This window comes from Tursiops truncatus, chromosome 19, assembly GCF_011762595.2.
Source record: "Tursiops truncatus isolate mTurTru1 chromosome 19, mTurTru1.mat.Y, whole genome shotgun sequence".
Classification (NCBI taxonomy): domain Eukaryota; kingdom Metazoa; phylum Chordata; class Mammalia; order Artiodactyla; family Delphinidae; genus Tursiops; species Tursiops truncatus.
In genome coordinates this window covers 49,631,358-49,658,003 of record NC_047052.1, presented here as the reverse complement: position 1 = coordinate 49,658,003, position 26,646 = coordinate 49,631,358, and the positions used below count along the sequence as shown (strand labels likewise).

General features: G+C 54.3%; 2 protein-coding genes and 1 long non-coding RNA gene across 9 annotated transcripts in view; 2 read left to right on the top strand and 1 right to left on the bottom strand.

Moving 5' to 3' along the window:
• Positions 1-8,968, top strand: part of STRN4 (striatin 4) — a 28,582-nt gene extending 19,614 nt beyond the window's left edge. For 3 of the 5 annotated variants that reach the window (XR_004523369.2, XR_004523367.2, XR_012328039.1), the window contains exons 11-18: positions 71-118; positions 480-601; positions 1,790-1,960; positions 2,114-2,254; positions 2,704-2,802; positions 2,982-3,068; positions 4,375-4,610; positions 4,865-5,629. Coding sequence is in view for 1 of the 5 variants with exons in the window: in XM_033845157.2 (XP_033701048.1) it covers positions 71-118; positions 480-601; positions 1,790-1,960; positions 2,114-2,254; positions 2,704-2,802; positions 2,982-3,068; positions 4,375-4,544 (838 nt within the window). In the remaining 4 variants the exon portion in view is untranslated. Of the gene's footprint in view, positions 1-70; positions 119-479; positions 602-1,789; positions 1,961-2,113; positions 2,255-2,703; positions 2,803-2,981; positions 3,069-4,374; positions 5,630-8,251; positions 8,443-8,910 lie in introns of those variants that run through there. The other 2 variants (XR_012328038.1, XM_033845157.2) reach the window with 2 other exon arrangements.
• PRKD2 (protein kinase D2) overlaps positions 8,362-26,646 on the top strand; it is a 31,534-nt gene continuing 13,249 nt past the window's right edge. The window contains exons 1-11 of one of the 2 annotated variants that reach the window (XM_033845156.2): positions 8,362-8,442; positions 9,241-9,330; positions 11,526-11,664; positions 14,990-15,121; positions 18,142-18,296; positions 18,411-18,633; positions 20,231-20,308; positions 20,384-20,537; positions 23,154-23,271; positions 23,554-23,631; positions 25,036-25,294. In XM_033845156.2, the coding sequence (XP_033701047.1) occupies positions 15,082-15,121; positions 18,142-18,296; positions 18,411-18,633; positions 20,231-20,308; positions 20,384-20,537; positions 23,154-23,271; positions 23,554-23,631; positions 25,036-25,294 (1,105 nt within the window). In that variant the 5' untranslated portion in view covers positions 8,362-8,442; positions 9,241-9,330; positions 11,526-11,664; positions 14,990-15,081. Of the gene's footprint in view, positions 8,443-9,088; positions 9,331-11,525; positions 11,665-14,989; positions 15,122-18,141; positions 18,297-18,410; positions 18,634-20,230; positions 20,309-20,383; positions 20,538-23,153; positions 23,272-23,553; positions 23,632-25,035; positions 25,295-26,646 lie in introns of those variants that run through there. The other variant, XM_033845155.2, reaches the window with a different exon arrangement.
• On the bottom strand, positions 17,219-26,555 carry LOC141277161 (uncharacterized). Of its 2 annotated transcripts, XR_012328041.1 has the most exons (4): positions 26,404-26,555; positions 25,722-25,775; positions 24,866-24,968; positions 17,219-17,395 (listed from the first exon to the last, which is right to left on the bottom strand). It is a non-coding gene; the product is annotated as an uncharacterized lncRNA (long non-coding RNA). The 2 variants fall into 2 exon arrangements; XR_012328040.1 differs by lacking the exon at positions 26,404-26,555 and having other exon boundaries at positions 25,722-26,148.

Here is a 26,646-nt window from a genome sequence, read left to right as displayed (position 1 = left end):
GGGCACCTGGGCGCCGGGACAGGGTGATGAGGGGCTCCCAGCGACATCCAGCTCCTCTGTCTCCCCCCAGGAATGCTGCGCTAGACGTGGAACCTATCCATGCTTTCCGGGCTCACAGGTAGGGAAGTGCCCCCAAAGGCAGCCTGGCCCTTGGCCCGCCCGCTGCTGTCCTGGGGGCTGAGGCAGGGTGGCAGGAGGGCTCGGAGTCCCGTGACCCTCTGCACACGCCCCACCTTGTTCCTGGCGCTCTGCAGACTTTCAGTGCCCCCGTAGCTGCTTCTCAGCACAGCCTTCGGAGGAGGAAACAGACACGGGGACTGGGACAGGCACCTTGCCTGGATGGTACCACCAGAGGTCCAGATGCTGGATTCCTTTTTGCCAGCCTTGAAAAATGCTAGTGGAGCACTTCAGGGTCCCGTGGGGGAGGGGGAGCCTGGAGTTTTTCATCTCCCCGCTTCACCCAACTTGGTATCCTCCAGGGGCCCCGTGTTGGCAGTAGCCATGGGCAGCCACAGTGAATACTGTTACAGCGGTGGGGCAGATGCCCGCATCCATAGCTGGAAGATTCCAGACCTCAACATGGACCCGTACGACGGTTACGGTGAGGACAGCTCCCTCCCCTGCCTTCCTTTCCCCCACCCCCCTGCCACTGGGGCCTCTTGGTTCCCGCAGCCCCCAGGCTTCACACTGGGTACTGGGGGTCGGCATTGCCAAGGGCTCCCGGTCTGGTGAAGCACGGGCCAGGGCGATTCAGCACGTGCCCGAGGGTGGGACAAGAAGAGGCAGCAGTGGGGGCGGTGGGGGAGCGTTTTGCAGAGGAGCTGATTGGGGTTGAGCTTTGGGGCCGGGGACCAGCCTGGGCGAAGGCGTGGTGGGCCTTGGCAGCCCTCTGTGCTCAGCTCTGCCCACGTCTGCGTGGTCAAGCGGAGGGAACCAGCGACGAGCAGGTAGAGCAGGTGAGACGGAGACTCTAGCTGGGCCAGGCTGTAGGGAGTTTGGCTGTATCCTTGGGCCACCTTTAAGATTAAGTGGAGAAGTGACCAGACTGTCAACATCTGTTCCGTGTCCCTGCCCTCTGACGCCTCTTCTGATAACCCTTTTGATCGCACACGTGGCTCCGTACAACAGGCTGTCATGGCAGAGTTTAGAGGTCTGTGTCTCCTCTCAGAGAATGTATACTGTTTTCTGAAGAATGGTCTCACCCTTTCAGAGGTCAAGGGTCAGTCCCAGGCAGTATCTGCTCTAGGCTAAGCAAGTTGTCACACGTCGGCTGTCAGCAGGACCCAGCCAGAGCACCCTGTGTGGACTCGAGTGACCAGGGAGGCAATGGTGGGAACGACCAGAGGGTTTTGGAGAGACCGGACAAGGCCGTGCTCTTGGGCAGAAAACACCGCAGGGACCGAGGGTGGGGCTGACCCACAGGGGCCAGGCTGCAAAGGGTCCCAGGGCCACAGAGCCACCCTTGTCCCTCATCCCCTTAACTAAGTCCTAAAAGGTATCTCGAGCAGCGGCTTTGTGCCAGGCACTATCGCGGGCCTGCGGGGACAGCAGGGAACAAGGAAATCCCCACCTTCTGGAGCTTCCACTCTGCGGCGCCTTCAGGGCCCTGAAAGCTTCACAGAACAGCTAGCGGTCAGAGCAGGCGTGAGGATTTGGAGACGAAGCCAGACGAAAGGGCAGCTCGAGCTCAGTGCCTGCGTCTCGGCAGAACTGGTGCTCCAGGGCTGTCGCGGCTGGGGCCGGGGCCGGCGGCCCTGACGCAGCCCTTCTCTCCCTCTGGCGGGTCCAGACCCGAGCGTGTTGAGCCACGTCCTGGAGGGCCACAGGGATGCAGTGTGGGGCCTGGCCTTCAGTCCCACTTCCCAGCGCCTGGCCTCCTGCTCTGCCGACGGCACCGTCCGCATCTGGGACCCCAGCAGCAGCAGCCCAACCTGCCTCTGTACCTTCCCCACAGCGAGCGGTGAGTGGGGGGGACATGGGGGCATGCGGGACCCTGACAGGTGGCACAGGAGCCGTACAGACGGAGGCCCCCAGAGGAGGGTCGCCTCCTGTCCCCCCGTGCCCAGGGAAGAGCAGGGCCGTTAGGCAGCCTTCTCTCCCCCTCCGCCTTCAGATCATGGGACCCCCACCTCAGTGGCCTTCACCAGCACCGAGCCTGCCCACATTGTGGCCTCCTTCCGCTCTGGCGACACCGTCCTGTATGACCTGGAGGCTGGCAGTGCCCTCCTCACACTGGACTCCCGGGGAAACAGCGGTAAGGGAGGCCCCAGGAATGCCTCCAGGGCCCCAGTTTCTCCTGTGGCTTTGGTGACCTGCTGCCCAGTCAACGGAAAGTGGCTACCCTGCCCCCTTGGGGGTTCTGAGAGGGACGGAGATCAGGTCCCGGTCACTGCCATTATGGACGGCACAGTGTGCTCAGGAGGGCTGACTGGAGAGACATCACGAGGGACTCGCCCATGGGCCACTTGGTGGAGCAGAAGGACCGTCTCCGTGTTTGTCATCCTGCTCGGCCCGAGGCCATGCAGTGTCCATTGCACAGATGAAGCACGGGGCCCAGGAGGGAGCGGCCGGAGTGCCCGGCCCTGCTCGCTGTCTAAGCAGAGGATGGGCATGGGATGGTGGTTCTCCTCTTATCTTTGTCCCGGTCTCCCTGATCGCCTCCCACCCTTGACCTCTTCCCCTCTCCCTCGTTCTTCCTGTCAGGCCCAACCCAGATCAACCAGGTGGTGAGTCATCCAAGCCAGCCCCTCACCATCACCGCCCATGACGACAGAGGCATCCGCTTCCTGGACAACCGGACAGGTGAGGCCCAACCTTCCTGGCCCCCCTTCACGTGTGCTCAGGGGGAGCAGGGGTCGACCAGGCTCAGATGGCAGACCTCCTGGTGTCCACGTTGAAGGCTGTGTCCCTTCTAGCCCCTTCACCTTCCCAGGCAAGGCGCAGAGTGGAAAGTAACCTGCTGCCCACCTCTCTCCCTTCAGGGAGATCCGTGCACTCCATGGTTGCCCACCTGGATGCAGTCACCTGCCTAGCCGTGGACCCCAATGGCGTATTCCTGATGTCAGGAAGTAAGTCGGGAGCCTCCTGGCTCCTAAGGAGTGAGGGCGTGTGCCTTTCCTGGCAGGCTGGGGAGAGGAAGAGGAAGAGACCCAGGCTCTGGTCCCGAGGGAGTACTCCGGGGGCTCCCTGAGGGTGGGGAGCTGATGGGAGTGCTGTCCGAGCAGGGGCCTGGAGCCCCTCTGTGGCTGGAATGGGGACAGCAAAGCACTGTGCACCGGAGCCCACTGTAGGCCCTCTTCCACATCATCTCATTGGATTTGAATGAGGTTGGTACTGTTATTCCCACTCCACGGATGTGGTGACTGGGGCTAGAGAAGTCATTTCACTTGGTCACAGCCCACAGGGTTGCAGGAATTGAAGTTCAGGTTTATCTGACTCTCGGTCCCCACGAGAAATTTTAGCATTTGGTGCACCTGCTGTCTGTGGATAAAGGCACTGAGCCCCAGTGAGTGTGGAGCTGCACCTCAACGGGATGGGCTGGGACTTGGGTGGATGGAGAAGGGGCTGAAGCTCCCCAGGGGGTGGAGGGTGTGCGCTGGCGGTTACAGAGGCCTGACCAGACCGAGCCTGCCCCGGGGTGTCAGCAAGCGAGTGCACACACAGGCGTGAGCAGTGGCAGTGGAGGGCGGGGGTGGCCCAGGACGGTGCTACAGCTGTCTCCAGGGAGGACGCCGGTTGAGGGAACAGTCAGTGAGATCAGGCCCAGGCAAAAATTCAGTACAGGGCCCAGGTCCCCCCACTGCAGCCCACCAGATCCTGGTAACGCCTAAGTCCGGCGGTCTCCCCGCAGTGGCTCATGGCCCCAAGGCCTGGCGCAGTCTACTTCCCCCCACCCCCCGCCTGCCTGCTCAGGCTGTCAGTCTTCAGGACCTGCCCCTGGCTGTCCCCGCTGCCTGGAAGGTTCTTCCCCCTGCCCTACCCCCTGGGCCACACGGTCCTCACACTGACTGACTTGTGCTCACAGCACTTGTGACCACCTGACCTCGTTTATCCTGTTCTCTTGTTTACTGTCTCACACACTGGGACGCAGCACCACAGGGGCAGGGAGATTTGCCTGTTTTGTTCACCACGCCCCCAAGTGCAGGACACAGTAGGTGCTCAGTGAACACTCGGTGCCTAGATGGCTGGATGATAGGCTGGTCAGAAGGGCAGTCCTTCACGCTGGGCATCTGGAGGCAACTGGGCAGAGGAGCGAGCCCCACCCAACTCCCAGGCCTTCGGATGAGGCCAGGTTCGGGGAGCAGGTCTGGGCAAGGAGGCAGGGGGACCCGGAGCTGCTGGGTGATGGCCACGACTGCTCCCACATCTGCACAGGCCACGACTGCTCCCTGCGTCTGTGGAGCCTGGACAATAAGACATGCGTTCAGGAGATCACGGCCCACCGCAAGAAGCACGAGGAGGCCATCCATGCTGTCGCCTGCCACCCCAGCAAGGCCCTCATCGCCAGCGCGGGCGCCGACGCCCTGGCCAAGGTCTTCGTATGATGCCCACCTGGCCCCGCCCAGGCCGCCACGCTGGCTGGGGAGCGGGGCTGGGCAGGTGGGACTGAGGTGAGGGGCCAGATGGGAGGGAGGCTTGGCTTGGGAGGGCAGAAGCCCCCTGCATCCTCACCCCCGATGGGGCCCTCACAAACACCCCTTCGCCTGGCATTTCCAGAGGGTGCCAAGACCCGAAATCCTAGTCAGGATGCCCTGTGAGAATTGCCAAGGTAGCCCCTGGGCATTCAGAGGAGGGGCTGGAGCTGCCTGGCCTCTTGCACCCTGGAGGTCGTGGTCCAGTCTCCCCTCCCTTCTGCCCCCCATAGGTGACTCCAGCCTTGGTCTGTAGGCCCCAAGGCCTGGCTTCTTCCTGCCTGCCTTGGAGCCTGGTGGTGCTAACTGGCCCTTTCCCCAGGAGGCCCTCCCCTCGGCCCGTCCTTCCCCCGGGCATCCCGCCGGGGCGTGGCCTCCTTCAGGAATCGCCCTCCAGGATGGTCTCTGGGAATTTTCTCTTCACCCTGACACCCACTCCAGGTCTCTGAGCTGCCTTCTCAGGGGCTGTACAGCCAGGGCTGGGTGTCCTTAGGGATTAGCTTTTCCAAGACGCCAGAAGGTGCCAGGTTCTCTCTTTGAACCCCTGACCCCTCCTTTCCACCTCCCTGGATCCGGGTGGGAGCTGTGCCGGGAGGAGCCCCCAATGCCCCTGCTCTGGGTCTGCCGGGGCCCTGGAGCCAGCTGCAGGCTGGGCTGTCCTCTGTGGAGGTGCGGGCCTGGCCCGCCCCGGAGCGCGCCCAGTAAACCCCCTCCCCTCCAGTTCCTCAGCACAGCTTTCCAGACACTACCCAACGCCGCCAGGGCCAGTAACTGCCTGGGGAGCTGGTGATGCCCTCGGGGGAGGTGCCCGCCCCTACCTCCCCCCAACACTCCTCCAAGGGCAGCCCCCCAAACCCCCGTGGGGTCACCCATGGGGAGAGGTGGCCTTCTCTTGCCCCTCTGTGGCGCATGGAGGGTGGAGTGGGGTCCCTCGGGTCCCCCGTAACTCCCTGTATATCTGTATAAATAAATGGGATTTTAATGGCGCCCCACCCCCACCCATGTTGTTATCACTGTGTGATAGTCTGTCCGTCTCCTCTCCTGACCCTCCACTCTCTTCCTCTATTTATTTCACTCTGGTTTTTGGGTTCCACCCTGTGCCCTCAGGCCCCCTTCCAGGTTCCTGTTTATAAGCCCCATCCCCTCTGCCCTGGTCTTGCCTGTGAACCTTGTCTCAATAAACCCTTTGGAGTAAGATGGGCGGCGGTGCTGACTACTGAGGGGACCAGGGACTCGCGGGGAGGAGTGACCGGCTCTGCCAGGGGTGGGTGGAGCTTGGCGACGGGATGTGATGGGTTGGGGTTTCGTGGTAGGGCGGGGGTGCAGAGAGGGGCCCAGATTTTGGGTGGGGTGTGGGTGGCGGGACGGAAGTGGGGGCAAGGACCGAATCTCCCTGTGCCCCTCCTTTCTGTCCCTAAGCGCTCCCTCCCCAGGGGCTACAGCAGAGCCCTGACTAGCAGATGAAACAATGTGACGGTTCAGCTCCTCATCCCCCCCGCCCCCTGTGTGATGGTTGGTAGTGAGGCCAAAGTGCTAATCCAGAAAACTGAACGCCCCCCTTCTCTCCCTGCCCCACGCCTGGGCCTGCATGGAGTGGGAAGGAAGGGAGACCCTGGGACATGCCATTCCCTTCTCCCTTCTCTGCGGTGGCTGAATCACAGTAGTCGGCTGTGCCCTCAGAGCTCTTCACGTGCCATTTCACTAGGTCCCCACAACCTCAAGAAGGGGAGCGCAGCATTATGCACACGTTACAAAGGACGAGAGATGGAGGCGGGGGCTCGAGGAGCTTGCTCAGGGCCCAGCAGGATACAAATCAGAATTGGTATCCAGTCCCTTGTGACTCCCTCTGCTTGCTATGAGGCCTCTTTGCCTACCAGCCAGAGGTCCTTGGGCAAGTCCTGGCACCTCCTTGGGCCTCAGCCTCCCCTGTAAAGTGAGCCTTTCAGTAATACCCACCTCCTGGCTTATCAAAGGCTGCACCCCAGTGCCCAGAACAGGGCCTGGCTCCTGTCAGGGCCCCATGAACACTTGAGGAAGGAGGAAGGCCTGAGAAGTGCACACTCATGTTAGGCTTTCACCATGGTGGTCGTCTGCTGGTCTGGACAAAGGGCACAGGTGGGCAGATGGCCATCAGGTGAGGCTGACAGGAGCCCAGCTATGGGTACCATGTGGCCTCACTGCCCCCTCATCCCTCTGGGCTCTGTGCAGCTTCCCCAGGTGGTGGTTTAGGGTTTCGCTCCAGCCTCAGACTTCCTTCCCCAGCCCCAGCCAGCCCCCGGATGTGGTGACAGATTCGCTACTGTGCCGACCTCAGCTACCCCCAACAGCCCTTTACCAGGAATGTGGGCTCATCGTGAGTTCCTCATCCCCGCTACCCAGCCCTGCTGGTCGGGAGTCTAGGCGGCGGTGGCCCATCTCTATTGGGATGCCTCTGGGGCTCAGCCAGGCCTTGGCCCCTCAGTGAAGCCAGTGGGTGGTAGCTACTCGCTTGGCAATCTTGGACAAGTCATTTTGCCTCTCTGAGGGTTCAGCTTCCTGTATGTAAACTAAATGGTAGCCACTCATTATTAGCTAGGGAGGAGAAACCAAGTTGGAATTGGTCCTGGAAGAGGTGTTTTATGACAGGCCTAGCACATATTAGGGCCTCAATCCATACTTGCTGAAAGACTAAATGAACAAACCCACCCACAAACACCTGAGTGCCTGAGGTGCCCACCCCTTTATCTCAGCGCATTATAGCCAGTCACCATTACTGAGCTTCTGCTGTGTTGTAGGCACCCCTAAACCATCTCATTAATCCCCACAAAGACCCTCTGGGGTCAGTCCTATTATTGTCCCATCTAAAAGAGAAACAGGCTCAGAGGGGGTAGGTCACCAACCTAAAGTCACACAGAGACAGACATGTGCACACTTCCCCAGGAGAACTATGTGCTCTCCATCTATGAAGTGGTGTGGATGTGTGGTCCTCCCTGGTCGCTATGGTCCTTCCAGGCACCCCGAGGCTTTTCTTTGGCTCTTCACCCTCCTAAACACTGGGGTGGAGTGGGGAGCTGATGGAAGGAAACTACACCCCTTCTCCACCTGCCCTGTGCCTGACTCTCTCCGCGCGCGGGTAACCCAGCCCTGGCCTCTGCAGTTTGCTCCTGGCACTTTGGCCAAGGTCGCTGGAGACAGACCTGAGGCAAGGACCTCTGCCCATCTGGAGGTCTCTCGGTCTTCCCACCTGTGTAATGGGCTCGGGAGTGGGGGGAGGGGGCGGGCGTGCTGACGCCCTGGGAAGAGGCAGGCCCGGCCCGGAGAGCGGGCCAGACCTGACACCGCCTCCCACCCTTTCCCCAGCGGTGGGCGCCGGATGCAGGCCAGGCGAGACGGCCCCCTTCCTTAAAGGGCCAGACGCCTCCTCAGCCCCGGCCTCGCGACCTGTGGTGGGGGTGAGGGTGGCTTGCCCCTCCCTCTCCAGCTCAGGGAAAAGTCAGTTTTCCAGACTTGGGTGTGAGGTGGGAAGGAATCAGTCTCGCCTCCCTTCCCCGCATCTCCCACCCCCGGGTCCCGAGACCCGGGAGCGGGAGGTGCCGCCCCAACTCGGAGGCGCTAAGCCCGCCCTCCTCTTCCGCCCGCAGGCCCTCGTCAGGCTCCGCCCTCTTGACGTCACCGAGACCGGCACCGATTGGCCGACTGAACTGTCACTCCGGACACTTCCTCCTGGGCCGCAGCCGCCGAATTAAACTTTGGAGTGGGAAAAAGAGCCACCGGCGCCCGGCGCCGGACGACCCTCCCTTCCCTCCCACCCCCCGCCACCCCACTGCCGCCGGTAACACCCCCTTCTCCGCGGCCCCCGACCGAATTTTTCTCCAACTGCCGAGACCCGTGAGATTCCCGCCTTAGCACCCCAGCCCTCGGAATCCCTCTGCCCATTCCCAGGCCCGCCGTCGGATCCCTGGGATCCATTCGATCCCCGACTCAGAGACTCCTGCTCTCCACCCCAAGATCTGGTGAATCCCTCGAGCTCCCGTCTTATGTGGATCCTCTTCTTACAGCCACTGGATTCTTGGCCCCACCTGCTCCTTTTCCAATCCCTTCTTTCTCCAGCGAGCCTTTGGATCCTGGGCTCTTCTGATCCCTGTGACCCCGGCCTACTAGATTTTCTTTTTTGATTTCTTGGAATCTCCCAATCGCTGGGCCGCCCAAACCATTAGATTTCTCCTTTCTGATCGTCTGTGATCCCTTAATCTCCGGGCGGGCGTCTGATCCACGAGATTCCTTTTCTCTAACTTCCCAGGGTCCCACCTCCTCGAGTTCCCTCAACCTGCCAGGATTCTCTTCTCGGATCCCCGGGATCCCCGCGCTCCTACCACCAGCTAACAAGATACCTCGGATCCAGGGACCTGAGCCTCCCTGCTCAGGCTCCTGCAGCCTGATCCCGGGTGGGCGCCGGGCGGCGGGTCCCGGGCCTCGCCCTATGGCCGCCGCACCCTCCCATCCCGCCGGCCTCCCGGGCTCTCCCGGGCCGGGGTCTCCTCCGCCCTCTGGCAGCTTGGAACTGCAGGCTCCGCCACCGCTGCTGTCCCATGTCCCGGCGCCGGGCTCGGGGGTGTCCTTCCACATCCAGATCGGGCTGACCCGCGAGTTCGTGCTGTTGCCCACCGCCTCCGAGCTGGCCCACGTGAAGCAGCTGGCTTGCTCCATCGTTGACCAGAAGGTGAGGGCACAGGGTTCCCCTCACCTAGCTTGAGGAGAGGTCTGGAAGAGTGGAGAGGTGCTGGCAGAGGCGATCTCCAGCCCAGTATATAAGGAAGAGGGAGAGAAGGGGGATAAGCCTTGGGCGACTGAGGGGTGGGGGTGGGGCATTGGCCCCCAGTTGCCTCCTCACCCCACCACTCCTTTGAGAGAGGCCTGGTCAGGGGTGGGGTGCCCCAGAGCCCTCCCCAAATTGCATGTCCCTGGATGTTGTTTGCTGCAGACAGCATGGAGGAAGGGAGGGACGGGTGAGGTGTAGGAGCCGAGAGGAAGGGGCAGGTGGGAGCAGCAGATGTCGGGGGACCTCCCTGTCCAGGCCTATCCCCGGCCTCCCATTTGGTGGAAACAGTAGAAACTGAAGCCAGGCTGGCCGTGGCGATCAAGTGACATGTGTGGGTGTGGGTGCCTGCAGTAGCTGCCAGGGGCAAGTGAGGTCTCAGAGTCCAATCTCTGCCCTCCCCCAGGCTTGAGCGTGTGTGGAGGGGCAGGTGCGCCTCTTCACAGTCCAGAGGCTCTGAGGTGTCTGTCCCCTCTCCTGATCAGTGTCCCCCCACCCCCCGGCTCTAATGCTAGTCTGTGAAAACGAACCTTCCCCAGTCCCACCCCACTCTTCGCTTTGGACACGAGGGTCACTGGGGTTGGGGCCTGGGGGAGCACGGCAAGGGGAAATCAGGTGGGACGCAATGCTTGGATTCTAGAATGTTAAAAGTTAGAATTAAAAAAAAAATTGGAATAGTGGGCTACTCTGCTGTTGGAATTTTGGACTGTAAAAGTGTTAAAATGTTAGAATTCTAAATTGTTGGAATATGCAACTGCTAGGTAACTGAACTCCTCTGATATTAAAGTGTTCAAACATTAGAACCCAAGGTTGTTGAAATACTAAAACATTAAAATGTTGGAATATTTGATTCCATCGTTGTTAGACTCCTAGAGCGTAAAAATGTTAGAATTCTGGAATGCTGGGTCGCTGAAATCCTTTCATGCTAAGATATTCAAATATTAGAACCCTAGTTTAGCAGATTCCTAGAACTTTAAAATATTAGACTACTACTAATCTAGGTTATTAAAATCCTAAAACTTATCATGATAATTTGTTGGAATCTAGAATGTATAATCCTATAATGTGAGCATGCTGGAATCCCAAAATACCCAAATTGTAGGATCTTCTTAGATTCCTGGGAATGAATTCTTTGGGCTGCAGACAAAACATTAGGAACTGGGCCAACTCCCCCATTTTACAGACAAGGAAACTGAAGCTTAGAGAAAGACCTCCAAGGCAGTCAGGACCCTGGCAGTCCTGGCCACCTGTGGACCCTCTCCCAGCAACAAGAACAGATAGAGCTTCCTTTGCCACCTACCCCAAACCCCAAAACTAGCAGGCCCAGCTCGCACACTTAGCCTGCTCCTTGGGAAAACAGGCTGGGGAGAGGGCATGATTGTCCCCTGGGTGAAGTTCTTTATCCGATGCTCAAGTCCTCAGCCTACCGCCTCAGGCCTCACCGCAGTTTTATTTTCTGCCCCCCTCCCCACCCCGTCCAGGTGTGGTAGGGCCCCTTTCCTTCCTTCCAGTGGCTCCACCTGGGTGGTTTCACTTTCTGTTCTACCAGGTTTCATTTCCTGCCCCGCCTCCCCAAGCTAGGGACCGGGACACCTGGGTCCTTGAGGCATTGGGTGGGGGACACCGTGCCAGTTTCCAGCTCCCTTGAGCCCTAGCCTTTCCACACCCCCCTCCCCCACAAACTAGGAGTCCTAAATCCCCTCCTTCCAGATCGCCCAGCCCCAGTGCTGGGCCTGGAGCCAGGTAACAGGGACAACAGTTCCAGGAAGGAAGCTGGGGGTGAGGGGGAGCGGGAGGTGGTGGGGAGATAAGGGAAGGGATGCTCACTCAGCCCTACCCCCGTCCATCTCCAGAAGATTCTAGGTACCCACGCTCCCAGAGCCACTCTCTCAAACTCTGGCCAGCGCTCGCTCCCAGCACACCTGGGGCCCTGGCACCCTGCCCGGCTCAGCTCGAGCTGGGCTTGGGAGGGAGCGGGCAGGAAGCGAGGGGCTGCGGGGTCTCTGAGTTTCCGGGGGAAACAGCCGGCCCTGCCCTGGGAGGGTTCCAGACCGCTGCTTTGAGCTTTTCCGTCACCACCTCCTTCTCCCGCTCCTCAGTTTCCCGAGTGTGGCTTCTATGGCCTTTACGACAAGATCCTGCTCTTCAAACATGACCCCACGTCGGCCAACCTCCTGCAGTTGGTGCGCTCTGCCGGAGACATCCAGGAGGGCGACCTGGTGGAGGTGGTACTGTCGGGTGAGAGGCCGAGGCGGGCCTAGGGGCGGAGCCTCGAGCGGGGGCGGGGCATCGGGAGGAGGGGGAGGGGAGGTGGGCCCAGAAACTTAGTTCTTAAAGTTAGGGACCAGCGGTTCTAAGCCTTGGCTGCAAATTAGAATCACCGCGGGAGCTTTTTACAAACCACCGTTACGGAATGGGTAGGTGTGGTGCCTGCACATTGTGGAATTCGCACCGCACTGAACATAAACCATCCACGGCAACGCGGATGAATCTCACACCAATGCTGAGGGACAGAAGCTAGACATCAGACTACATATTGTATCATTCCATTTACGAAGCACAAAGACAATTACGCTATTTTGTTAGAAGCCAAGAGAGTGGGTACCTTTTTGGCAGCTGGAGTTGGGTGGGGGGGGCACAATGGTTTAAACTTCCATTTATCCATCAGAATGCTGGTGACATGGGCGTGTACAGTTTGACAATTCATTAAGCTGTGCATTTCTGATATGTCCTTTCCTAGACCTACGTTACACTTTGATGTAAAGTTAAAAATGTTTTGCTGCCTGTGCCTCCTCCCAGTGAAATGCTAAATTAAATCGGACTCTGCAGCATGAGATGAAACCCGGGTACCTGTATTTTCAGCCAAAATCTAGTCCACCCACTGGCCATTCCCATTTGATGGGTGGGCAAGCTCTCAGCACTTAGAGGACTCTTTAGCCCTTGGTTCCTTCAGGAGGGTAGGGTAGGGGGGTAGGAGGTACCTTACTCATGGCTGTATGTCCTCCCCTGCCCCCCACCCCCACCCGGAGTACTGCAATGCTCCGTAAAATTTGTTGGATGGTTGGATGGATGACAGTTAGAAGTTTGGATTAACGGGACTTCCCTGGTGGTGCAGTGGTTAAGAATCCTCCTGCCAATGCAGGGGACACCGGTTCGATCCCTGGTCCGGGAAGATCCCACATGCTGCAGAGCAACTAAGCCCGTGCGTCACAACTACTGAGCCTGCGCTCTAGAGCCCGCGAGCCATAACTGCTGAGCCCACGTGCCGCAACTACTGAAACCTGGGAGCCTAGAGCCCGTGCTCCACAACAAGGAAGCCACCGCAATGAGAAGCCCGCGCACCGCAACAAAGAGTAGCCCCCTCTCGCCTCAACTAGAGGAAGCCCACGCGCAGCAACGAAGGCCCAACGCAGCCAATAAATAAAGAGCATAAATCATTAAAAAAAGAAGAAGTTTGGATTTACGTCCCTCATATAGGCTTGCCACCCTTGGATTTTTATCTTCATCCTGGTCTCTCCCCAAACCCAAGTCTTGTTCGTGCAGCTGTCTCCCTGACGCTTTTACTCGGCAGCTCCAGGCCTCTCAGATACAGCCTGTCCAAGACAGAAATCTTGATTTCGCCCTTCTAAACCTGCTCTTCCCACAGTATTCTCCAGCTTGGTGAAGGGTATCACCATTCACCCAGGTGCTCATGCCCCAAACTTTGGGCCACCCCTGGCTCCTCGTTTTCTCTCACCCCTTCACTTGGTCCATCCTCAAACCTACTGGTCTCACTCATCCTGAATCTATTTCTTTCCTCCCTCCACTGATCCAAGCCGCCATCACCTCCTGCCCAGACTATTGCAGTAGCACCTAAGTCAGCTCATGACACTCCACTGCTCAGAATCCTCCCCTTACTCTGCATTACCCTCGGAACAAAATGCAAACTCCTCAACGTGGCCTCAAGGCTGTCCATGACCTGGGCCCTGCCAATTCCCCAAATTCATCTCTTAACACTGTCCTTCTTACTTTCTTTGTTCCAACCATCTTGTCTGCCCTCTGTCCCTTGAAGAAATCAAGCTCCCTCCCACCTCAGGGCCTTTGCACTTGCTGTCCTTCTCCCCCACCCCCGACCCTGTCCTGTCTTCTCATAGCTAGCACCTGCTTGTTATTTGGATCTCAGCTTAAATGCCATTTCCTCATTGTCAGAAATATCCTTGTTTGTTTGTTTGTTTGATGTATCTTTTCCCTCTCCTCAAAAGAATGTCAGATCTCTGAGAGTGGAGAAACTCTCTTGTTCAGAGCTTTATCCTGCGTGTGTAAACTGTGCTTGGCACATAGAACAGAGTCCCCTCTCCATTGCATAATACTAAGAAAAATAGCTTAATATTAGACAGAAATTGGGGGGGATGGGGGTGGGGAGAGGAACAAGATTTAGCCCAAAAATGAAACTTTAAAATAATAGCTAACATTTATTGAGCATTTTCTCTGAGCCAGGTACTGTTTTAAGAGCTTTCCGGGAATTCCCTGACGGTTCAGTGGTTAAGACTCCGTGCTCTCACTGCCGAGGGCCCCGTTTCGATCCCTGGTCGGGGAATCAAAATCCCATAAGCCGCGTCGCGTGGCCAAAAAAAAAAAAAAGCTTTCCGTATATTCATTTAACCCATAAAAAAGAACCATAGGGACTTCCCTGATGGTGCAGTGGTTAAGAATCCGCCTGCCAAAGCAGGGGACACGGGTTCGAGCCCCGGTCCGGGAAGATCCCACATGCTGCAGAGCAACTGAGCCCTCGAGCCACAACTATTGAGCCCGCGGGCCTAAAGCCCGTCCTCCGCAAAAAGAGAAGTCACTGCAATGAGAAGCCCGCGCACTGCAACGAAGAGTAGCCCCCGCTCGCCGCAACTAGAGAAAGCCCGCGTGCAGCAATGAAGACCCAACTCAGCCAAAAATTATAATAAATTAATTAGTTTTCAAAAATAGAAATAAAAAAGTGTAAGCGGAACATTTCATCAAAATAAATTTAAAAAAAAGAACTATAAGGCGATACTATTATGTTACTGGGCATGTTCTTCCCTAGACACCTGCATGGTCCAGACCCTTACCTTTTCCAGGTGTTTTGTCTTTTTTTTTTTTTTGGCAGGCGGATTCTTAACCACTGTGCCACCAGAGAAGCACTATCTGTGTTTTTTAATTAAAAATTTTTTAATTGTGATAAAATATATGCAACATAAAATTACCATCTTAACCATATTCAAAGTCTAGTGTTCAGTAGTGTTAATTACATTCACAATGTTGTGTAACCAACCTCCAGAACTGTTTTCATCTTGCAAAACTGGAAATCTGTGCCCATTAAACAATTCCCCGTTCCCCCTCCCCGGTCCCTGGCATAGGCACATAGGTGTTTTGGCCAATGGTGGAGCTGGGATTTGAACCCAGGTCGAATGAAATGTAGGATGCGAGTAAATGATTGAAGGAAAGATCAAACATTGCAGTTGAGAGGGCTGTGTGAAACCTGGGAATGCGGAGGGTGAAATGGCCACCGCTGGTCCCGACTCAACCATCCGCCCCTCCCTGCTGCCTGCAGCTTCGGCCACCTTCGAGGACTTCCAGATCCGCCCGCACGCCCTTACGGTGCACTCCTACCGAGCGCCTGCCTTCTGCGATCACTGCGGAGAGATGCTCTTCGGCCTAGTGCGCCAGGGCCTCAAGTGTGAAGGTGAGAGGCGGAGGGGCTGGAGGCGGGGCCAGGAGGTAGGGTGTGGGCGTGAGGGCGGGGCCGGGATGGAGCTCAGGGCCAGGAGGTGGGGCCTAAGAGGTGGGGTTCGGAGGGAGAGGTGAGCGCCCAGAGGCAGGGCTTGGGGAAGGAACTGGAGGTGGGAACAGGAGGCGGAGCTTGGGTGGAGGGCGGGGTCTGGGTGGGGCTCCATTTGGGGGTGGGGACTGGGAGGTGGAGCTCCGAGGGAGTGGTAAGGGGCAGAGCTTTGGGGGAGAACAGGGGTGATGGGGAAGAGGGCGGAGCCTATATCAGTCAGGGATCAACAGGAGAAACGGAGCCTGTAGGGAGGCATATGTTAAGGGATTTTTGGAAGGAATTGGCTTACAGGATTGTGGGCGCTGGCCACTCTGAAATCCGCAGGGCGGGTCGTCAGGGAGAACAGGCAGGAGATGAAGCTGCTCTCCAGCTCGGAAATCTCAGCTCGGCTCTTTAAGCCTTTCAACTGACTGAAACAGGCCCACCCAGATTAACTAGGATGATCTCCGTCACTTAAAGTCAACTGATTGTGGACTTCAATCACATCTCCAGATACCTTCGCAGCAACACGCAGATTATCGTTTGAATAACTGGGGATGTGACACATAAAGCTATCAGAGTCCACCTGTTGGCAACTTGGCACTTCCGTCTGCTAGGGCTGTCCTAACAAAAGATCGCGGGCTGGGTGGCGTAAACAAGATCTGGGTTCTGACAAGATATGGTTCCTGGTGAGGGCTCTCTTCCTAGCTTGCAGATGGCCACCATCTCCTCCTGTGCTCACATAGCACGTGGAGAGAGAGTGATTTTTCATGTCTCTTCCGTTTATAAGGACCCCAATCCCACTGATCAGGGCCCCATCCTTATGGCCTCATTTAACCTTAATTACCTCCTTAAAGGCCCCATCTCCAAATACAGTCACATTGAAGATTAGGGCTTCAACATATGAATTTGGGGAGAACACAAACATTCAGTCTATAACAGGCACCCATACACGTCTCCCTAAATCATACTTAAAAAAAATAAAGGAACACAGTGTGTTCCTCTGAGACAAGATGTCTCAAGGTTAAGCCCAAGTGTCAGGATCCGCAGGTTCACTGTTCCCGTCTTTGATGCTTCTGAGGGGGAATGCTGAGATCACGCCTCCCCTGCAGAGGAAGGCCGCACACCCACCTTGGCTCCGCTCTACACACAGCAGATGAAGACCATCCATTATATGATGACGACCTGCATCTCCATTGTTGTTCAGTGTGCTCCACTATTAGAGGCGTATTCTCAGATGTTCCATTGCCTAAGGATCTCCAGCTTTGTGGCTATCATGCTCCTGTAGAAATCCAGAGTCCCTGATACCTTGTGTTCCAGATGACCCACAGCATCGACTAGGATTGTTATCATGCAGCCCTAAATATACTTGTGGAGGACTTCCCTGGTGGTCCAGTGGTTAAGACTTTGTGCTTCCACTGCAGGGGGTGTGGGTTCAATCCCTGGTCAGGGAACTAAGATCCCCACACGCCGCACGGCACGGAAAAAAAACAAAAGTTAAATATACTTGTGGCATTATTTAAGGATTCTAGGGATAATAGCTGTGTCAGGCCTGCAAAACACCAATTTACTGCATTCAAAGCTGCTATCGATATTGCCATCGTCCACATGCCATATCCAACTCTTGAAGTCTTGGTTTATGTAACTGCTGTCGTGGAGCAACCCTGGTATCACCAAGTTCTAATGGCCATTCTCCGAATGGACTTCATCGGCCCAGCATCACAGATGATGGTCCAAGTTCATAGGGTTCCAATACTTTATGCCTGTACTTTATGCCATTGACGCCTTCCTACGGGAGTTTGATTCTACCTTGATACTCATAACAGGAACCATAGATGAGATTCTGAAATTCTGTGAGGCATGTGAGTGATTAAAGGCCAAAACTGGGACATGGTTCCTGTGTGCAATTTGCCATCCTGAAACTCTCCTCGTAGCAGCAACAGCAATCCCCAAGCTTGCCTCTGCAGCATGACATTGTGCATTTGAGACAGTGCCTATGATGAGGAATTACTGCACAGGAAAGTCTATAAGAGGCCGGCTGCCAGAAGACAATCTTCATAAAATGTCCGAAGGAAGCTTCCAAAGGCTGGAGGAACATTCTTTACTCCAGAAAGAGATCCTGGAATCATTTGGAATCACCAGAGATGTATGGAGAAGCATTCAGGAAGTCCAGTAGGAAATGACAAGCTGAGCCTGACTCTTTCGTGGTCAAGGATTAAAAATAGAAAAGAAAAGAAAGAACAAAGTCACACTTCCACATGATATGATACAACCATCCCGAGTACAACTGAAAAATGCTCTCTTTCCCCATAAGACAATGTCCTTGTGTGATATTCCGTCTTCTCCTTTGATATCCCGTAACAAATATCACGGTATAAAGTTAATTATTATTAATATCTTATGTTAGATGATAAGGGGGTAGAAGAGGGAAGAAAACAAAAATATTTGGTGTATGCACATATTCATAACAAAGTAAGGAAGAGATACTATGACTGTCCTCACGGCTGCAACTGGGCACGTGGCTGTGGCTTCCTTCTCTGCCTTCTCCACTGCCTGGTCCATATTCCCTTTGCCCTCAGCCAGCACCTCACCTGCTCATGGTATTTTGTCTGTTGGGGTGGCCCAAAACTTTATTCCTGTTTTTTTTTTTTTTTTTGGCCTCACCGAAAGCGCGGAGTCCTAACCACTGGACCGTCAGGGAGTTCCCCAAACCTTTATTCCTGAAGGCTCTCAGCCATTAGCAGTTCTGCCTGAATTGGGTTTTGTAGTTTTCCGCTGACGTTAATTACACTAGGAAGAGGCATCCTGAGGGACGTGCTGTGTTCCAGATCCTCAGAAAAGGAGAAGGTGGCGAAGGGGGGGAGGGGCGCGTGGTGGGGGGAGCTGAGCTTCAGTGCCCAGGTCAGGTGGAGGCTATGTCTCTGACCGTCGGGCGCCCCACACAGGCTGCGGACTGAACTACCACAAACGCTGCGCCTTCAGCATCCCCAACAACTGCAGTGGGGCCCGCAAGCGACGCCTATCGTCCACGTCTCTGGCCAGTGGCCATTCGGTGCGCCTCGGCACCTCTGAGTCCCTGCTCAGCATGACTGATGAGCTGGTGAGCAGCTGGGGGAGTGGGGAGGGGTGGGGAGGGGTGGTGGTTGGGGGTTGATGAGGTCCAGGTGCAGGGACGATGCGCTGAGGTGTCCCTTTCCACCTTGCCATCTGATAGAGCCGTAGCACCACCGAGCTCATCCCTCGCCGCCCCACATCCTCGTCCTCCTCATCTTCTGTCTCATCCTACACCGGTCGCCCGATTGAGCTGGACAAGATGCTGCTGTCCAAGGTCAAGGTGCCACACACCTTCCTCATCCACAGCTACACGCGGCCCACCGTCTGCCAGGCTTGCAAGAAACTGCTCAAGGGCCTCTTTCGCCAGGGCCTGCAGTGCAAAGGTCAGCGGGGGCCCCCCACGTTGGGGGGTGGCGAGGGACAGAGTCAGAACACCCCCCATCACACAGACACACTGAGGCTTAGGATCTCAGCTGGGCTTGTGGCAGGAAACAAAAATCTCTGTTCTGATCCTTAGAAGCACAGGGCCTTGGAAAGGGAGTGCCCTGAATCCTGAAGTTCTAGAACCTTTGGAATTCTGGAATCCTAGAACCTCAGTCATTAGAAACTTGGAATCCTAGCACCTAAGAAATCTAGATGCATATGATACTTAGCATGGAATTCTAAAACCTTAGAACTTGAGAATTCTTGAATCAGAGAACCTTAGAAACATAAGTTCCAAGAATTCTAGATCATAGGATTCAGCAAAAAGAATCATAGAACTTTAGACTCATAAATATTAGAACCATCAAATTATAGATTCTCAGAATGTTAGAACTTTAAAACCATAGGAATTGAGAAGAATAGAAACCTAGAAGCAAAACATTTGAGTCTTAGAAGTCTAGAATCATATAGCCTTGAAACCATCAAATTCTGGAGTCCTAGAAATCTAAGATCCCAGAACTTTGAACGATCAAATTCGGAAATACCAGAAGTCTAGATCCATAAAAAGGTTAGAGCCATCCAATTCTAGAATTCATCAGAACAATCAAATTCTAGAATCTTAGATGTCTACAGCTGAAGAACCATAGAAACATTAAGTTCTAGATTCCTGGGTGTACAGAACCCAAGAACTTTGGAACTATCAGATTCTACAGACTTAGAAGTCTAGAATCATAGAACTGTAGGTCACCAAATTCTAGAGTTTAGATACATAAAACCTTAAAACCTCAGACATCAAAGAATCTTAGCAGCCTAGAACTGTAAAACTGTAGAAGCATAGATGTGTAGAATTCTAGAAACTTGGACATCAGACTCTGCAGTCTTAGAAATCTAGAATCATAAGGACCTTAGCAAAATAAGTTTTCATAGAATTCCAGGATCTTTGATGTATAGCAGCCCAGAACCTCGGAGTCTTCAAACTTCTCAACCAAACAATGGTTCTCAACCAAGGACAGTTTTGCCCAAGGGGGGATGTTTGGCAACGTCTGGAAACATTTTTGTTTGTCATATGGGGCTGGTGCTACTGGCATCAGATGGGTAGACATCAGGGATGCTGCTAAAAATCCTATGATGTTCAGAACAACGCGCCACAACAAGGAATTTTCCAGCCCAAAATGTTCATAGTGCCAAAGGTTGAGAAACCCCGCCCTCAAAAGCCTGAAGTCTAGAATCATAGAATGTTACATGCGATTACACTCTATAATTGTAGAAATCTAGGGTGACGGATATCTACACTGTTAGAACTTTAGACCCTTAGAGTGCTAGGGCTATCAAGCCACGGACACTTCATCTGGCCCTCCTCTATTTAATCAAGCCTCTCTATAACTGGGGACTGTGGCTTAAAGGAGGGATGACCAGGGAAGGGTCATTTAGCTTTCCTGCCCCAAAAAGCAATAGCAAACTCTTTTGAAACTTGGGGCTAGGGGTCAAGGGTCAACCCTTAGAGGTGACCTCTCTTCCCCCTCCCACCCGACTCCATGTTCCCTGTCCTCCTACCAGATTGCAAGTTCAACTGTCACAAACGCTGCGCCACCCGAGTCCCTAATGACTGTTTGGGGGAGGCACTCATCAACGGAGGTAAGAGGCTGGGGGCTGAGTGGGAAAGGGCAGCAGGACTGTGTGGAGGCCCCTCTGATGCCCCTGTCCTCCCAGATGTGCCGATGGAGGAGGCCACTGATTTCAGCGAGGCTGACAAGAGCTCCCTCATGGATGAGTCAGATGACTCGGGTTTCGTCCCGGGCTCCCACTCAGAAAATGCTCTCCATGCCAGCGAGGAGGAGGAAGGCGAGGGAGGCAAGGCCCAGAGGTACCCAGGGCCCTCTCCAGCAAAGGCCGTTCTCCGTCCCTACAATGGGTTGACATCACCCCATTCTTACAAATTTCTCAGGTTCCTGAGGCGAACTTTTTCAAGCATCCGAACTTTATTTTTTTAACCTAACCTTTTTTCCTGATTTACATTTTTAACAAGTTTTAATGGAAGCCTATTTTAACTTAAATTGTTTTTCTTTTATTGGAACTGGTAATACAGTCACTCAAAACATATATAGTCAACCCCTCCCACTTCCCTGCCTCTCAGCTGCCCAGCCCCTCTGCCCAGAGGATGCCACTGGGATTAGGTTCTGGTGGGTCCTTCCAGAAACAGTCCATATGGCAAAGTGACAGTACAAAGAGTGAGTGAGAATATGGACTCTGGAACCAGACTGCTGTATGGCCTTAGGCAAGAGATTAACCTCTCTGGGCCTCAGTTTTCTCATCAGTAAAATGGGGATAAAGTAGTACCTACCGTATAGGGTTGTTGCGAGAATGAAATGAATTAATGTGAATCAAGTATGTAAAACAGTACCTGGTATACAGTAAGTGTTAGTTTAACTCTTATCCCAGAGCCCTAAATCTTAAAAAGGAAGGGAAAATATCCATTTTCTTTCAACCATTTTGGCCTTGGATTGATTTGTATGGCCTTAAACAAGTCCCTTCTCCTTTTGGTGCCTCAGTCTTCCCATCTGTAAAATGGGGAAAGGAAAATATCCCCAACGAACTGACAGGCAGTGGCTTTCTTCTGGCATGGAAGCTCTGAAAAATAACTTTTACTTAATTACACATTTTAAATTAGAAATGGAATTAATCTTCAGCTTCACTAGAATGTGAGTTCAAGTGCTCGAGGGCAAGGATATTTATCCGCCTCCCAAGTGCCTAGGACAAGGCCTGGCTTCCTCCATGGATGACTGTTTATCGAGGTGGCAGGAAAGCAGCAGGGCTAAAAGCACAGGGCACTGGAGGCTGAGAGATGGATCCCAGCTCCATCACTTAAACTGCTGGTCCTTTCTCTGCCTGCCTCAGTTTCCTCCTGGGGACTGGGGACGTGCCTTACAGATTGTGCAAATTCTATTTGATCATGCAGGGAAAGTGCTTGCCAGGTTATAAGTGCTCAGAAAATGGAAAAGGAGTTCTCCCTAGTATTTAAATCTTGAATCTCTAAAGTGGGAAGGGTGAGAGATGATCCATTTGGAGGTATGAGAAGAAAATATTTGCATTTCCATTTCTCTATTTTTAATCTCATCCTTTGAACCTTTTCACTTTTTTTCATATGTTTTAGAAAAAAAAAATTTTAATTGAAGTATGGTTGATTTACAGTGTTGTGTTAGTTTCAAGTATACAGCAAAGTGATTCAGTATATATATATATATATATATATATATATAGAGAGAGAGAGAGAGAGAGAGAGAGAGAGAGAGAGAGAGAGGGAATAATATATGTATTCTTTTTCAGATTCTTTTCCATTATAGGTTATTATAAGATACTGGTAACTGCTATCAAAAATAAAATTAAAAAGGAAATGAGAGGGGATAGAAAATGGGGACATGCTATCTTGCTTAGGGTCGTTAAAGGAGCCCTCTGTGAGGAAATGTTGTAGCTTTAAAGAGATCTGAGGGAGGGGAGGGAAGGAGTGGTGTGGAAGATATCTGGGGGAAGAGGCTACCAAGCAGAGGGAATAGCAAGTGCAAAGGCCCTGAGGTAGAATCAACAATGTTGCAGGAGTATCAAGGAACCTGGGATGGCTGAAGCAGGGAGAGTGATGGGAAGAGGAGGGGAAGTGAGGCCAGAGGGGGGACGGGTATTCAGGTCACAGTGATCACTGAGAGTTTCTTACTCGTGCCACCCGGCCCTAGCCACCTGGAACCTCAGAATCCCTTTCTCCCAGGTCTTTCCTGGGAGTGTTTAGTAACAGAATCATAGGCTATCAGAGTTGGACCTTGAAGGACTTGGGAGGGGAGGGCTGTTGGGAGAGGCAGCCTGTTTCACAGATGAGGAAACCGAGTCTCAGAGAGGCAAAGAGAAGTGGCCAAGGCCTCTCAAGTCCAGGTCTAGCGCAGGGATCAAGAGGATGTTGGTTCTGAAGTTGGGCAAGTCACTTAATTTCTCTCAGCCTTCATTTCCTCACTGTCATAATAGCACGTGCACAGATGAGAGAAATGAGGCACAGAGAGGTTGAGTCCCTTGCCCAACGTCACACAGCTGGCTCCACAATCAATGGGCTCAGTACTAATTAGCACTTATTGGAGGCCCACTGTGTGCCAAGTACTAAGCTAAACTCCTAAGAAAGGCTTCACTTCTCACAGCAACCCCTTTGGGTGGAGAAACTGAGGCACGAAGTGGTTAGGTAATTTGCCAGGCAGCCTGGCTTTGGAATGCAGCCTCTTAATGTGGGCCTCTCAAGAGTCCCCTTCCTCATTATGGGAAATCTGGAAACCACAAAGGAAAAAAGTGTGGCCAAAAAAAACCCCTGGCTGCCCAGAGATGCACCCCCCCCCACCCCCCCACCCCCGGCCCCCGAACAGGCCTCTAGCACCACCCGCCGCGGCCCCAGGCACTACTGCTATTTTCTGCTTGTAACCTCTCACCCCTTCCTCTCCCCAACCCTCAGCTCCCTGGGGTACATCCCCCTAATGAGGGTGGTGCAGTCAGTGCGACACACAACACGGAAATCCAGCACGACGCTACGTGAGGGTTGGGTGGTTCATTACAGCAACAAGGACACGCTGGTGAGTGGGTGGGGCGCGGTCAGGTGGGTGGGGCTAGAGTTGGGGAGAGCGGGGTTTGAGGGGGCGGAGCCGGTTGGGGTTTGGAGTGGGCGGGGTCATGCTGAAGGCTGAGGTAGAATTAGAGGGGTGGCTATAGGGATGAAGGGGGAGGGACAGGATTAAGGGGAGGGGCGGGACTAAGGCAAGGTCAGGGGCGGGGCGGGGTTTGGCTGGGATTAGAGTCAGAGCCCTAGCAGCATGTGGGGCAGACAACCTCAGTCTCTCAAGCACCTCTCCCAACAGAGGAAGCGGCACTATTGGCGCCTGGATTGCAAGTGCATCACGCTCTTCCAGAACAACACAACCAACAGATACTACAAGGTGGGCCTTCTGGCTCCCAGATCCCCCAGACCTCTCCTCTTTGTCCACTATCTTCTCCCCTCCTCTCCCAGTTGCTTCAGGCAAACACCTGCGAATCACACTCTCTGCCCACCCCTGCTTGCCCGCTTCCATCCCATCAGCAAGTGTCGCCCACCTGGATGCCCTTCCCCCGTGTTTGATCTCAGCTCCGTCACTTTCCAGCTGGGGGATCCAAGCAAGTTACCTCACCTCTCTGCGCCCCACGTGTCTCACCTGTAAAAGGCCTCAAAGAATAGTCCTCGCCTCAGGGCTGATGCCAGAATTCAAAGAGATAATCTACGTGGAGCAATTAGTTTAGGGCCAGGCGTATGTTAAGCTCCGTTAAACTCCCAGTGACTATAAGTGTGTTATCATTATAACTTTATAATTAATTTATTGAATTCTTTCTTTGTATTCATTCATCACCGCCTCCCATGCCAGCGCTGCATTCCCGCCAGTCTCCTCCACGGTCCTTCTTCTGCCCTTGTCCTCAGTCTTTTCCCACGCAGCAGCCAAAGGAGTCCATTAAAACCATCACAAACTTCCAATGGCTCCCACTGCCCTTGGAATCAAACCCAGACACCTCGCTGTTTACCTGCACTGGAGCATCTTCCTTACCCTTCCCATGGCTGCTTCCTTCTTATCCTTCCCGTCTTCCTCAAGCCACTTTATCTAAAATACCATCCCCACCACAACGTCTCTGTCTCCTGGTTTTACTGGCTACATAAGTCTGTCTCTCTTTCTCACTCTTTCCTTCTTTTCTTCCTCCCTTCCTTTGTCTTTCAACACTTTTCAAAGCACACTCTTTTTCCTCCCCATAGACACCGCACCCTCTCTCCTCCCAGGGTCCCCTCTGCCTCCTTCCTGGTCTCCTATGTCAGTCCCATCCTCTCCCATCCACCCTCCACACACAGCCAGAGAGAACTACTCCCCACCTTGCACTAAACCCTTCTGTGGCTCCCCAAGGCCCTGGAGACAAAGCTCAGGCTCCTCCCTGTGGCCCATGAAGCCCATGAGGCCTGGGCCTAGCCTGATTTCATTAATTAATTTATTTTATTTTTATCCTTTATTAGTTCATCAAACATGGCATGCCTACTGTGTGCCAGGCACTATCCATGTAATGGGGATACGACATGTTCCTTGAACACAAGCCTTTTCTACCTCAGGGCCTTTGCACATGCTCCACCCACTCCTCCACCAGCTGGCCTCTTCTTACCTTTCCGATCTCTGCTTCAATGTAACTTCCACCAGGAGGCCTTTCCTGACCCCTCCATGCAAACCAGCCCCTTCTGCAATGACACTGGGTTCTGTGTGCTCATCTGAGTAAGTGGAGAGCCCCAGGGTCAGCCTGGAGCCCTCACGGGTGCTGGCTCTGTGTCCTGCCAGGAAATTCCACTGTCTGAAATCCTCGCCGTGGAGCCTGCCCAGAACTTCAGCCTTGTGCCACCAGGCACCAACCCACACTGCTTCGAGATTGTCACTGCCAACACCACCTACTTTGTGGGCGAAACCCCTGGCGGGGCCCCAGGGGGGCCCAGCGGGCAGGGGGCCGAGACTGCCCGGGGCTGGGAAACAGCCATCCGCCAGGCCCTGATGCCTGTCATCCTCCAGGATGCACCCAGTGCCCCAGGCCATGCGCCCCACAGTAAGTCCCCCACCCTGGGTCCCTGGGAGGATGGGTCTTGGAGGGCTTGGGTGGGATCCTGGAGAAGGGAAGAGCCAGGGAATGTCAGAGTGGAGAATGTGGCTTCTGGACTCAGCAGGCCTGGGTCTAAATCATTAAGCCCTAGACCTAACGTACAGTCTTGGGCATGTTACTTTCCCTTTCTGAGTCTTTTACCAGGGGTGCCAACTCCGCCAAACTGTGAGTTCAGACTTTTTGATTCGTGCTCCTTTGTGCCTGACCTGTGCTGGGTAATGCTGGGGCCACCACTATGACCAAGACAGCTCAGGACCTGCCTTCCTGGTCCAGTAGGGAAGACAGACCTGTTCCCAGACAGTGATGACTCAGAGTGGGCAGGGCTGGGATAGGGGAGCCAGAGGGCTGTGGGAGCTCAGAGGGGGTGACTAACCCAGCCTGGGTGTCCCGGAGGGCTTCCTGAAGGAGGCAACATCTGAGCTAAGACCTGGAAGTTGAAGAGGGGTGAAATGAAGGGAAAGGAAGTGGGAAATCCTTTCACGCAGAGGCAAAGGATGATCAGGGAGTCCCAGGTTCCCGCCTTATGGAGCTCATAGTCGAGGGTGAGTAACAGACATTCATCAGGTCATCCTGGATGAAAGACAAGTGGGACGTAGAACATGTGCTAAAGGAATCTGACATGGCCCCAGGAGTAACATTTGAGCTGAGACTGAGAGATGAGGAGGATTTAACTAAGTCCACAATGAGGGAAAGAGCATTCCTGGCAGAGGAAACAGCAAATGCAAAAGCCCAGAGGTAGGAGAGAATTTGCTGTATCGGAGGCCCAGCAAGGAGGCCAGCATGTCGGGAATACACACAAACTCTGCTTGTTTAAGGGCCTCGGCCTTCCTCCTCAGGGCACTGGGCGGCCATGGCACGGTTTTGAGCAGGGGAAGGATGGAGTCAGGTTTGTGCTTCAGCAAGATCCCTCTGGCTTCCTTATGGAGGGCGAACAGGAGAGGGCGGAACGGGGCAGGGAGACCAGGGAGGAGGCTGAGGGGCGAGGGCCGGATGTTCCTCAGGGAGGGGACAGATGTTCAAATGGCAGAAGGATCAAGACTTTGGAAATGTCTGACCTTGGTTGGATTAGTAGTGGGGCAAATGCAGGGGAAGAGGCTGGAGTCAGTTTGGAGTTTCCCGCTGAGCCTCAGTTTCCTCCTCTGTAAAATGGGATCATCACTTGGTGCTGAGATCACAGAGTGAAATGCTCTGTGAACTCATTCATGGCCTCACTTTTTGAGCTCCTGTCTCATTTCCTCCTCTCACTGGCCCTAGGAGAGAGGTCTTTTTATGGTTTCCATTCTTCCAGAGGAGGAAAC